Source organism: Pleurodeles waltl, chromosome 1_1 (assembly GCF_031143425.1).
Source record: "Pleurodeles waltl isolate 20211129_DDA chromosome 1_1, aPleWal1.hap1.20221129, whole genome shotgun sequence".
In the NCBI taxonomy this organism is placed as follows: domain Eukaryota; kingdom Metazoa; phylum Chordata; class Amphibia; order Caudata; family Salamandridae; genus Pleurodeles; species Pleurodeles waltl.
The window spans coordinates 397,536,085-397,548,857 of NC_090436.1; the positions used below are offsets into that span (position 1 = coordinate 397,536,085).

The 12,773-nt window shown below is 45.5% G+C and overlaps 1 protein-coding gene across 2 annotated transcripts in view; it reads right to left on the reverse strand.

The window, feature by feature from the left end:
* The window catches only part of PDE8B (phosphodiesterase 8B), a 900,595-nt gene that overhangs the window by 24,235 nt on the left and 863,587 nt on the right, over positions 1-12,773 (reverse strand). For both annotated transcript variants that reach the window (XM_069223470.1, XM_069223477.1), the window contains one exon: positions 7,286-7,453. In XM_069223470.1, the coding sequence (XP_069079571.1) occupies positions 7,286-7,453 (168 nt within the window). The remainder of the gene's footprint in view (positions 1-7,285; positions 7,454-12,773) is intronic.

Sequence of the window (12,773 nt, forward strand, 5' to 3'; positions counted from 1 at the left end):
GCCATAGGAAAGCTGACTTATTTTTGTAATTTGGGGATTTTGGTGGTATTGTCTGTGACTGTAGGTCAAACATGTGCCATAGTGGATTCAGTTTATGCCACTCTTTCTGCCAGTTTCCTATAGTCAGTTCGGAGCAGCCCAGCATCTAGAACCACGGCCTCTATCTTTTTTTAGTGTCACATATCACAACAAAATCTTATTTTTGTGGGCTTCTAGATCCATGTCTGCTTCTGCATAGACCTTGCCACTCACCAGCTGGCTCTCATCCCCCTTGCCTTGTGAAGGTTTACTATTTTTAGGGAACACCATTGCATTGCACCGGTCGAAGGCCAGATGGCTGGGGCACACTACTCCCTACGGCATTCCTCCCTGAGGGCTATGTTCCTGGTCCGCATTCAGGCCAAGCTTACTCCTTCAACATTCAGTGGCTACAGTCAGTAGGGGAGCCCACACTCATCTGATGCACTCAATCCAATCATGGGTTTTCCCAACTTAACATGGACTAGCTGGTTCCTCCGGGACGTCACCACTCTCTGAGGTGGTAAATGCTGCACTTCCGAGACCCGGGGAAAACACAGACTCTGTAAAGCTCACCAAACTATCTTGCTTTACTGTAGCCCTCAGACACCAGAGTCCATTGGCACTATGATTGTTGGATCATGCTGTGCACCATTAATAGAGCAATATAGAGGGCAAAGTATAAGGTTTGCAGCTTTTACAGATGGGGGAAGGAGATGACCCCCATCACCAGCTGCTGCCAGTCCTTCAACCACTTGACACCCATTGACCCCTGACATGGCCCCTGCACGGGGTCAATCAGTGCCCAGCTCGGAGCAGACCCCTCCAGGCAACCCAGCCCTGACAGCAGCCAAGTCTGGGCCATAGCACAAAATGCTACCTCAGACCACAGGGGATATAGTGGCCCCCACATTAGGAGAAGTGGGAGTTGGAGCCGCCTTCTGCTCCCCCAATCTCCAGGCGCTACATGCTGTGTCCTCTCCCCAGGGGCCAAATGCTTTTATGCCTGTAGCCACAGGGGCATAGTGGGGCTGCCCCACAGTATCTCCATGCTGCCTTCCAGTACCTGAAGCGATCAGCTGTTGTTCTCTCTCTCCACCATTGCCGGTCACTTCTAAGCCTTGGGGCAGTGTGCCTACACTCTGGCTGTAGCCCCTCAGCACGTATTTAGGCTCCATAGTGGTCTGAGGAGTCGCCAAGAATTCCCTAAGTCGCACTAGTGAGGGGAATCCACAGTACCCACACAAACACTGCCAGAGTCTCAAGTATTTATCACTGCCCTCAGTCGGGTGTGGCGCAGGAGCCATCAGGATCATGTCATGTGCAATGCCTGTGGCACATGAGCTTGGATCTACACATCTCTCTCCATTGCCATCCGTTTCAACTACTCAGAAGCAATTGTTGCTGTGAAAAGCTGGTGAAAATCCAAATCTGTCCCAAACTATGATGATAGTTCTTTCTCCTCCCATCGTATTTCTGATGCTCGGGTCTGAAATGAGCGTAGGCATTTTTTAGATATTCCCCTTGTATTCTGATGTACCATTATTGTCCTTAACTGAGTTTGGTTTTGTTTTCTTGAATAAAGGATGTAGCTAAATGGTTTCATGCTGAATGTTGAAAGAAGGTGACTGTCCTTTATCCTTTGTAATCAGGAGCTTTGACTCTTTGAATAATTGTGTAAGAGAAAATATAGTAGCTTATTTCCTCTGCGGCTGTTTCTTTTTGATATTATTATATTTTTCCTTACAGCGTCCTTCTGCCCCAAAGCAGGCATATCCCATCAACAGGTCATCAACAGCTGTACTGGCACATCTCTAGGTCTTATTACAATAGCACTAGAACACAGTGAGCTCATGTCAGTCTGGCCCTTTGCATCAATACTGTTTACCTTGGCAGAGGGAAACGGAAGCCAACTTTAAGACTTAATAGCTATCAATGTTAGCAAAAGGGTTGTTAACAAATTGGCCATATGGTCAGTACCGCCTAATGATTTCTGCATTGGTGCGAGATTAGAGCAAAGTATAGTATGTAATCTGTGCACCCACTTGGATACTAATTCTTGTTCTCTGCCAGGAACATTGTTTACTTTCGGTCGGAGAAATGGAGAGGCTGATGAAGCAGTGTCCAATAGGGAGATATGCTCTCAGAGTAACGTTGTATTCTTGACAGGCCTTTTCCTGTACTAAGGATGGTGATTTATAAGGTAAAAACTTCAACATCAGGGAAGGTGTCATCTTCATTAACCATCAAGCAAGAAGAACAATAAACTTCTAAACTGGTACTTTCAAGAAAACATTGACAACCGGTAGCCATCTGTTCCACTTTTGTCCGCCTACTATATGGTTATTGTCAACTGCAACAGCCTTTGTTACGTTTTTGGTCTCTATGAATGAAGACTCAGGCCCTCATTACGGGTCTGGTGGTCTTGAGACTGCCAGATTCGCCATGGCGGTCTCACTGCTGCAGTGGCCGGCAGTGAAGACCGCCATATTATGAGTTGTGGGGTTTGGCTGAAGCCAAACCTTCACAACTCCGCCTGGCCCGCCGGTGCGGTTGCACTACCGCGGCCGGCGGTGACATCCTCCAATCCGGCGGCAGGCCTCAGGCCGCCGTCCGGATTACGAGGTTGCACACTGCCAGGCTTTCAGTGGCAGTGACCCCGCCACGTAAATCCTGGCGGTCATGCACCCGGCGACAGGAATCTTCATTCCTGTCGCCGGCACACACACACACACACGTCACCACACATGCACACATCCCCCCCACCCATCCATACATTCACAGGCACCCCACCCTTTCATGTACGCATGCATTCACATACACACCCATTCAGCATACCCATACATGCACTCAGACACACCCACTCACTCGCAGACAGACACCCCCATACACGTGCACACACACATACACTTACACTCGCAGACACGCACGCATTTTGCACCCCCTCTGCAAACACACATGCACCCAAACACACCACAGACCCCCTCTCCCCCTTTCGGACGCCCACTTACCTCTTCCGTCGAGGAGGACATCCATGAGGGGATGGGGCCTGGGGGTCTTCCCTCTCCGCCACCACCACACCAGCAGGACACCGCCAAGCCGTATTGCGGCTCGTAATATGGAGGGCGGAGTCATGCTGGCGTGGCAGTGCCTTTAAGGGAACAGCCTCTGCACCGCCGACCGCCAGAACGAATGATAGCTGCTCTCTGCCTCAAAAAAGGTGGTGAGCAGCCACCAGTAGTAATATGGAAGTCTGCTGACCGCCAGCACTGGCGGTTGAATGGCGGGTTCGGCTTTGGCGGTCAATGGAATTGACCGCCAAAGTCATAATGAGGGCCTCAGTATGATATGGCAAAATTGATTATTGTAAATCAAAAGGATTGTGTGTTCAGTGATAAATCATTAAAGAATCAAAATAATTAACAATTAATTGGGTAGGCAAGAAGTATAATTGTGGCTAGAGAACTAGATAACCAATGATGGTGGCCGAACCAAGGGCCCCTTGTGGCCATTACAGTTTGGAAATGAAATCCTCAAATGAGTACATATCTAAATCGGACTAGAAAGGGTCTGTACTTGGCCGCGACTTCAGCCCATTTCCTGGGCTCAGCTTACCTCGCTCTTCAGTTAACACAGTGCTGTCCAGAGTAGCCTCCCAAAGAAAGCTAGGAGCAGGCCATGGGTGGAGAGCACAGCCTCATCCGGATCAGAAGCCCCGGGAGGAACTTGGTGCAGGTACCACACAGACAGACCTCCTCACCAAAGCCTTGCAGCGTACGAGCTTCCTGCTCCCTACTACAACTTGCTGCATGCAGTGAAGGCCCTGTGATTCATAAGCGAGTTTCAAAGGGAGAGGAAGAAGCCATTTCCCTAATGATGCCAAATGACAAAAATTATGAACTATTAATCTCATAACCTGAAGAAGAATTTAAGAGTGGAATCCCATTCTTTAGAAAGGCTAATTGCGTAAATTAGTTCCACCACAAATTGAATCTACTGAGAGACAGTTCTGAAGGGGACTACTATTTTTGCAGCGACCTTATCTGATCACCCTGTTAGAGACCAACTGCCGGTGGAGACCTATGCAGGATTATTGCAATGAGGTATTTGGTGAAAGGCAACTGTGCACTCAAACGTCTAAGTTGGTAATTGCTTCAATTAGATTTTAGGTAAAGAGATCTACTGCCTGCCAAAAGTGCGCAAAAAGGGAACCTGTTGATTATGAATAAAAAATCAAAATCTAAAGAGCCTCAAAAACCATTGGAAGGCTCAATTTGCAAACTTGGTGAGTGAGCAATGAGACCATGTTTGATGGAACAGAAGTAACTGCTCTCGAAAAATGTTTTTCTCTCTTTAAGACACAATCAGCTTTCTTTCGTGCAAAAGCAAATAGATGCCTTTCATGAGTAAAAGAGATGCGTTTGACTCTGCAATGTGTAACATACAGGAGACGCAAGAAAAAGAGGCGGTGTCAAGGCACAGATGTGAGATGTAGGTGTGCTGTAAAGGTTTGGACAATGTTTATAATGTCCTATCTTCTGAAAGTGGCATAGAAAACTACACAAAATGATGGAACTCTAAAAGAACAAACCATCAAACAGATAATGTGTACTTGTTAAGTTACTTGCAAGGTATAAGGAGAGGAAGAGGTTTATAGCACTGGAGAAAAGATTGTGCACAAATGACATTCGGGGATGCTTGTACGGTAAAGAACCAGGTCAAATGGCTGGAAACTGAGGAACAAAAGAAAACACATCCTGTCTGTGTTGGGTAGGTTATTTACACATAAGCAATCACCGAAATACACTGAAACTGAATCAATCATTCACACATGGTCCGTCTCCCATCCATTTTCTGCGCCTTCACTTCCTTCTACTGCACCGTCTGACTTTTAGCAGAGAGTAAATAGCCACAAGAATCTTTCATGGGATCCAGTGTCCCCTACCAGTACTTAGACTTTGGCCATTAAGGGCCTCATTATGAGTCAGGCAAAATGGTGGACCTGTTTTCAAATGGCTCTGCATCTGAATTTTTTGGATGCAGAACATGTGGTCAGATTTTACCCGCAGGAAAATCTGGCTGGTAAATTTACAGGAGTATAGGGCTGCACGCAGAGCTAGGACCCCACCTGACTTGCCCTTGCGGCACAAGAAGTACGTATCAGTAGCCCCTGTGAGTCTACGTCCTGCCCTGACCCCTAACTCGCTCTACACCACCTCTCTTCACTATGTCTGACACCCCAGCTCCCATTTACTACCTGCTCAAACCAGGTAATAAACAGCAACCTTGGTCCATTTGGAATGAAGAATACAATAGTTATTCCCCATTCTGTGGGATTCACTTGTATTTACTGGTGGGATGCTAACATAGAGTGCCAGGTTTGCAGGTGTGGAGTTTCAACCCCACCAGCACATGCAATTCGTAACCAGGCCTTAGGCTTGCCAACAGTAGTCTAAAATGACTGCATGACTTCTCTCTTGTAGCAGTTCGTGACCTTCATCAACTCTTTAAAATCCTGCCCTTATTTCTCCAACCCTTACGTTTCCCTTCTGCTTAGTACTTCCCTTAAGTATTGCCTACATCACCTATTCCTTCAATATTTTTTTTGTAATGTTTTGATTTGTACCTTTTATACACTGAGGTCCAAGTGACCGAATGGTAAAAATAATTTAATCAATATCAACAATATATTCTTAATATCAGATCTGGTGAATTTAAGATATGTTACCCTTTTCTATAGAAAAAAATAATTTCAAAGGAGACTTAATTAGCGATCCACACAGAAGGGGATTGGTACCCTTTACAGTTGGGATTTACTCTTAAGGCATGCTGCAGTCTTACATGCACTTTAAGGTGGTACTAATATATAGGGCAAATCAATTTGCAGCACTTGTGCTGCTTGAGTAATATAGGATATGCAACAATCGGGACCAACACCAGGACAAACATGCATGAAATGGTTTCACACTCTCTATTCTGTCTTTACAATATAAGTAGTAATAAAATTATTGTGTTACACGTCATTCCGCAATCTATTTCTTGTGTTTCTCAGTGCTTAATTTGAGCTGGTGGTTTCTGGTGCTCGACACCAGCACTAAATTCTTAGCACCGGCGCTTGTGATACTCTGCCTCATGATGGCACTGTCTGCCAAATTTGGGTATGAGCACAACAACATCTGTTTATTAACTCGATATACAATAAAAAAAAACATAATACGTGCTACCCAAGCCATTCTTATAGCTTTGGGGGCATTGAATAGTATGAATTGTCACACTTATAGGAGTGTGATGGTTAGTAGTTGTGTTGGTGCTGTAATTGTCAGCGCTGGCAGGGACAATGTATGCCGCAAGCTGCCATGTCCTCCTGACAATGGCCCTGGCACTTATTGTTTTACAAATGAAGCACTGATGTTTATGCTCTGACGGGAAAAAAACAGAGTGGCGCTAAATCAGTTTTCCTATTTTTACATTACGCAAGGATCAAAATGGTGAAAACTGATTTGCCGAGTTTTCCACTAGAGAAAGATTTCTCTAACATGGTCCCTGGTACCCTCATGCTATAAATAAGTCCAAATGTCACCCTGTGAAACAAGTCAGACAACATGATAGACATCTCAAGAAATGGTACTCAGTTAATACAATTTGAAATAGTTGCCTAAAAGTTGCAAACAACAGAAAGTGTATTGTATTTTAGCACATTACAGAGACGTTTTGAATTCAGGTCCATGACTATTTTTATCAAACATATTAATAGTATTAACGCCACAAGATTCATACACTTAAAAACAGGTGGTTGCTCTCCCAGGAAAATATGCACTAAACTGTAGATCCAAGTGGGTTGCGGCATGTTGCATCCACCGCAGATATTAAGAGTAAGGACTGAATATACACATGTTAATTTCCGTTTAGATTCGTGGTATTATCTTAACTAGTGTACGTTCCAAAAATATTGCTTGGATACAACCATCCTGGAACTACAATTGGAGCTCCTGCACATTTATACCTTCTATTAGAACAATGAGTTTTAAAGTTGAATTAGCGTATATCTACTGCGCATTCATTGCACTTACTATTTCAGGGGTTGGCGCCACAAACCACAGCATATATCCTTATATAAAATTAGCTACTTAAGGCATGGCCGTTTCCTTGATTCCCTATTGTAAATCTATGCATTAGATGCAGAAGCCCTTGTAATGTTGTAAATGTTGTACTCTGATTCCTTTAAAGATGAATTGATTATTTTAAATAAGAAATTACAATTTCCTACCTGTGCAAAATATTCCTCTGATATCCTCCCAGCCCATTCTATGCATAGATCCAGAGGGCGACAAGGATTTGCTACATCAGCACATTTAATCATCATGCGTTTGATCAGGATCCGGTTCTCTGGAGAATTCTTTACACTTGGTGTAGATTCACAGTCGCTGCCCTCGCTCTAGAACACAGAGAATTAGATAGGTCGGCATTTTCAAGCACAGATATTCAGGTGTATAAAAAACTGAATGCAATGTACTTTCATGACAAACACCTTTATTGAGGCTAGACTCCATCACATTTACACCGTCATACCTCTCAGATGCTTGCGGTCATTAACTTGAGGATTGTTCTTAACCAATCCCTTACTGTCAGACCTGGTATCCTTACGGTAGTCTTACCCCAGACATTTTGCCTTTCACCTCCTGTTTTAAGCTATACCTTTATGTTAGCCTTATGACTCTGAGCACTTTATCACTGCTAACCAGAGCTAAAGTGTGCATGCTTCTCCCTTAAACATGGTAACATTGGTGTATCCACAATTGGCATATTTAATTTACTTGTAAGTCCCTTGTAAATTAAATGCTTCTAGTGGGCCTGCAGCACTGATTGTGCCACCCACTTAAGTAGCCCTGTAATCATGTATCAGGGCTGCCCCAGCAGAACCTGTGTGTGCAATTTTACTGCCACATTGACTTGGCATTTAAAATCTATTGCCAAGCCTTAAGATCACTGTTCCTTACATATAAGTCACCCCTGAGGTAGGCCCTAGGTAGCCCAAAGGGTAGGGTGCCATATAAGTAAAAGGGAGTAGATGCATTCTTAAGTTTTACATGCCCTGGTAATGAAAAACGTCCACAGTCATTTTACATTACTGTGAGGCCTTCTCCTCTCACAGGCCAGCATTGGGAATTACTTAATATACTTTTAAGCTGTAATTCCTGATCAGAAAGGAGTAACTGCATCATGTTTCATATCACTGGAATGGTAAGGATAAATCCTCTACACTGATAAAGTCAGATTTACTATTACTATTTCAGAAATGCCACTTTTAGAAAGTGGACCATTCTCTGCCCTCACTGCTCTGTGTGCCTTGACAGCCTGTCTCCAAAACATGTCTAGTCTGGGCTGGGTGACAGCTGCATTTATGCATTCCCTTCAGGCTCCCACAACACAGGAACCTCAACTGCAACTGTATTCATCTGCACACTGCTAGGTCTTCCTGGGCTGCAAGGGTGGAGGGGAGCTCACACTTACATCTCATTAGAGGAGGGTCTGTTCTCACGCATAGGTCTGATAACCCCCAACTGAAGCTAGAGCTGGGTTGAAAGAGGGGCCTGCACACTTCAAGGATCCTCAGAAGTGATCCCCCACATCAAAGGCACTTTTTAGTGTAAGTACTGGAGCTCTGACCCACTGAAACCAGTACACTTCTGGACCTGAAAGAAACCCTGCTGGAGTAAAGGCTGCTGGGCGTGCATTCGCTGATCTCCATTGGCACTGTTCGCGGAGGTGCCCTGCCCGGTTGCCCAGACAACTGCGATGTGCTGTATTCGCCTGAACCTCACGTGCCCTGTGAGCGTCGCCCAAGCCAGACTCCAGTGTCAGCAGCGACTTCAACATCCAAGTGGGTACTTCATTTGTCCTGGCCACGGCAGTGCAACTACTTCCTTTACTTGGATCCGAGCAGTCCCGACATTGTGACATGGAGCTCCTCATCGTAGGGGGAAACCTACACCTCACTCATATCTGCAAAACCACACCCGTGGGCCTAGAATTGACTTATTTCTAAGACAGCAATATTTACAGCTTTTACCAAAATTATGGTAAAGACTGTCAGACGAGTCCCATCGAAAGCACTGCAATTAATATCTTACAAAGTTAATAACTCTAATTGTGCTGATTGAATTTTTGTTGTTTTGGTCTCATTCAACTCAAATAAATAATCTCTACTTTTCTAAACTGGTGTGGAGTCTTTTTGTGGTGTCCCCATTAGGTTGCTGTGTGTGTGTGTGTTGTACAACTACTTTACACATTGCCTCTTAGATTAAAGCCTGCCTGCTCTATGCCAAGCTACCAGCGGTGAGCACAGGGTAATTTAGGGTGTGTATCTGACTTGCTCTGACTAGGATTGTGGTCCCCATGTGTACAGGTTGCATACCTCTGCCAGCTAGAGACCTAATTTCAAACATTGGTGATCAGCTGTGAGGATAGGACTTGTGTTTGTGCAATACCATATAGTTATCACAATTAGACCAATCAGAAACAATTGTCTTTAATTCCAATTGGCATTTTTCCTACTCTCTTTAACTAGCATTTTTAAGTTTTGAATTCTCCTTGATTGGCATTTTTGTTTTATTCTAAAAAACATGTCTCTGCTTGGATGTTCTACATGTGCACGTGCAAGAATGGAGTTTGAGCTGGCCAGACTTGAGGGTTACACTGTGCGCCATCTCAAAGATTTGTGCAAGGATTTTGTCCATCCTGTAAAAAGCAGCACCTAGAAGGTGGAGCCACAAAAAGAAATGAGAGCCCATTCAAAAGCCCATGCTGCTTTGAATGAGACCTCAGAGGAGAATGAGGCTGTTGTTTGTGCGGCAGGTGAGCAACTTACTCCCAGGATTGAGGGCCCCTTGCAGGGCAGGGTGCAGCATGTCATCCAAAGACCTGTGCTGAGAGGAGCTGGAGTACAGGAGGGAGGAGAGGAAATTAAAACTGAAGCAGGCCAAGCTCAAGTTGGAGAAAGAGATGGGGCAAAGAGATTGGCTATGGAAGAGAAGAAGATGATGTTTGCTCTGGAGTTAAGCCTGAGAGAGCTGGACATAAGAGCCCTACGTGAAGGGTCCAGCAACAGCAGTAATGTTGGCAGCATACCTGCAGTGTCTACACTTGAGTCCAACTGCCATAGCCCCAATCATATTGTGCCCAGTTACAGAGTAGGGGATGACATAGACAAATGGTTGGCAGTCTCTGAAGTGACTTTAAAGGTGCACAGGGTACCAGATGAGTTCTTGGGGAGTAGCCTTTGGTGGTACATACCCACAGTGAGAAGGGACACAATCCTTTCTCTAGAGGTGGAGGTTGAGGATCAGACGAACTACACTGCCATTTTAGTAAGTTGGGTTGACACCTGAGAAGTATAGGCAATAGTTCAGAGCTAGTACAAAACTCCCTACACAAACATGGGTGGATATTTTGGTCTACGCTGGTAAGGTATTGAAAGGCTGCATGAGGGACAGCAAAGCTGATGATTTTGAAGGACTGTACAACTTATTTTTGAGGAGCATATTCTTGATAATTGTTTCCTAGAGCTGTGCCAACACGTGGTGGATAGCAAGCTGACTGATTCAAGGAAGCTTCCTGAGGAGGCAGATATCTGGGTCAGCACCAGAGTATCCATGAAGGTATCTAGGGTGTGGGGACTCCCAAAGGGTGGTTAGGGTTCCCACCAGAAGAAGGAGGGGGCAGATAAAAGAAGGAGTTCTCTAAAGGCCTCTAAAACAACTCACAAGTGAAAGGGTCTGGTTCTCATCTCATTCCCAATCTGGCCCCCAGAAGCAAAACTACCCTGACAAAAGCCAGCAGCCCAAAACGGCCAAGTGCTATGAGTGCGGCAATTAGAGACACTACAATAAGAACCCTAAGGCCCATATTTATACTTTTTGAGTGCTGCATTTGCGCCGCTTTTTTACGCAAAAGCGGCACAAACTTACAAAATACAATTGTATTATGTAAGTTTGCGCCGCTTTTCTGTAAAAAAATGATGCAAATGAGGCTCAAAAAAAGTATAAATATGGGCCTAAATGTCTAAAAAGAGCACTCACTGGCGGTAAGAACCCAGAGGTGGCTACTACAGTGCTGTGGGAGGAGTCTATCCCAGTTAATGGGGGAGTTTAGTGGGTTTACCCTGGTGTCCCTGGGTGACAGTGAGATGGTTTCTAAGATCCATGTGCCATCAAATACTACCAAGTACAGACAATGGGTCACCATCAATGGTCAAGGTGAGGAGGCTCTGAGGGACACAGATTCCAGTATGACTATGGTAAGGAGTCAGCTGGTGTCCCCAGAGCAGGTGATTCCCAATACATTCCAGCACATTGTGGTGGCTGACAACAGAGAGGATCAGTACCAAGTGGCACTTCTACTGCAGCTGGCTCATAAGATCCCCCTGGCAGGACACTTGGGTCAAGGCAAGGCCTTTGCAAGGCTTGTCCCCCACTTGTTTTGGCCTAAGATCAGGACTTCCTCTGACACATTTTGCAGGACCTGTGAGACCTGCCAGGCCAGTGGGAAACCAGGGAAAAAGCTAAACGCTCCCTTGGAACCACTACCTGTTGTCAGCACCCCCTTTGAAAGGGTGGGTATCGACACTGTAGGGTCTATGGATCCCCAGACTACTTATAGTCACAGGTTTATCTGGGTTCTGGTGGAACAAGCCACAAGGTACTCAGAGGCTATTCCTCTGTAGACCACTCCTGCACCTGTAGTGGCAAAAGCCCTGATGAGGATTTTTACCTGGGTGGGTTTACCCAAGGAAGAGGTGTCTGACAGGGGCGTCAACTTTATGTCTTCATATATGCAGTCAATATGGAAAAAGTGTGGAGTAATTTACAAGATCTTTATCCCTTACCACCCCCAAACCAATGGGCTTGTTGAGAGGTTCTACAAGACCCTGAAGGGCATAATCAGAAGCCTGCCTGAGGCCCTGAGAAAAAAAAGGGATATCCTCTTGCCCTGCTTGTTAATTGCCTATAGGGAGGCACCACAGAAGGGAGTGGACTTCAGCCCCTTCTGTACGGGAACCCTGTCAGAGGACCTCTTGGTTTGGTGAAGCAGGACTGAGAGCAAGAAAGTGCCCCAGGATGTAGTGAGCTACATGCCGGCCTTCTGAAGCCAAATGGCTAAGTTGTGGGAACAAACCTCTAAAAACTAAGAAGCCAGTCAGGCTATTATGAAAGAGTGGTATGACCAACATTCTACCACTGTGGAATTCCAGGCAAACTGTGTTGGTGATGGAACCATTAGAACCTGGGGCCCTCCAGGACCATTGGACTGGGCCCTATGAGGTGGTTGAAAAGAAGGGCAAGACCACCTACATGGTGGACCTTAAGACCCCCTGGCAACCCCACAGGGTGCTTCATATCAATCTCCTCAAATCCCACTTCGAGAGGTCTGAGGTCACCATGCTGTTGGTGACTGATGGTGCTGAGGAGGAGAAGAGTGAATCATTACCTGACCTCTTAGCCTCCAAGAAGAAGGATGGCTCTGTGGAAGAAGTAATCCTTTCCCCCACTCTGACACCTGAACAGCAAAGGGACTGTCGCTAAGTATTGGAACAGTACTCCTCTCTTTTCTCCCTTACTACTGGGATTACCCACCTGTGTACCCATGATGTGGACACAAGGGATAACCTCCATATCAAGAACAAATCTTACAGGTTGCCAGATAAGGTGAGAGGAAGCATCAAGAGCTATGTCTCTAGGATGCTGGAGTTGGGGATG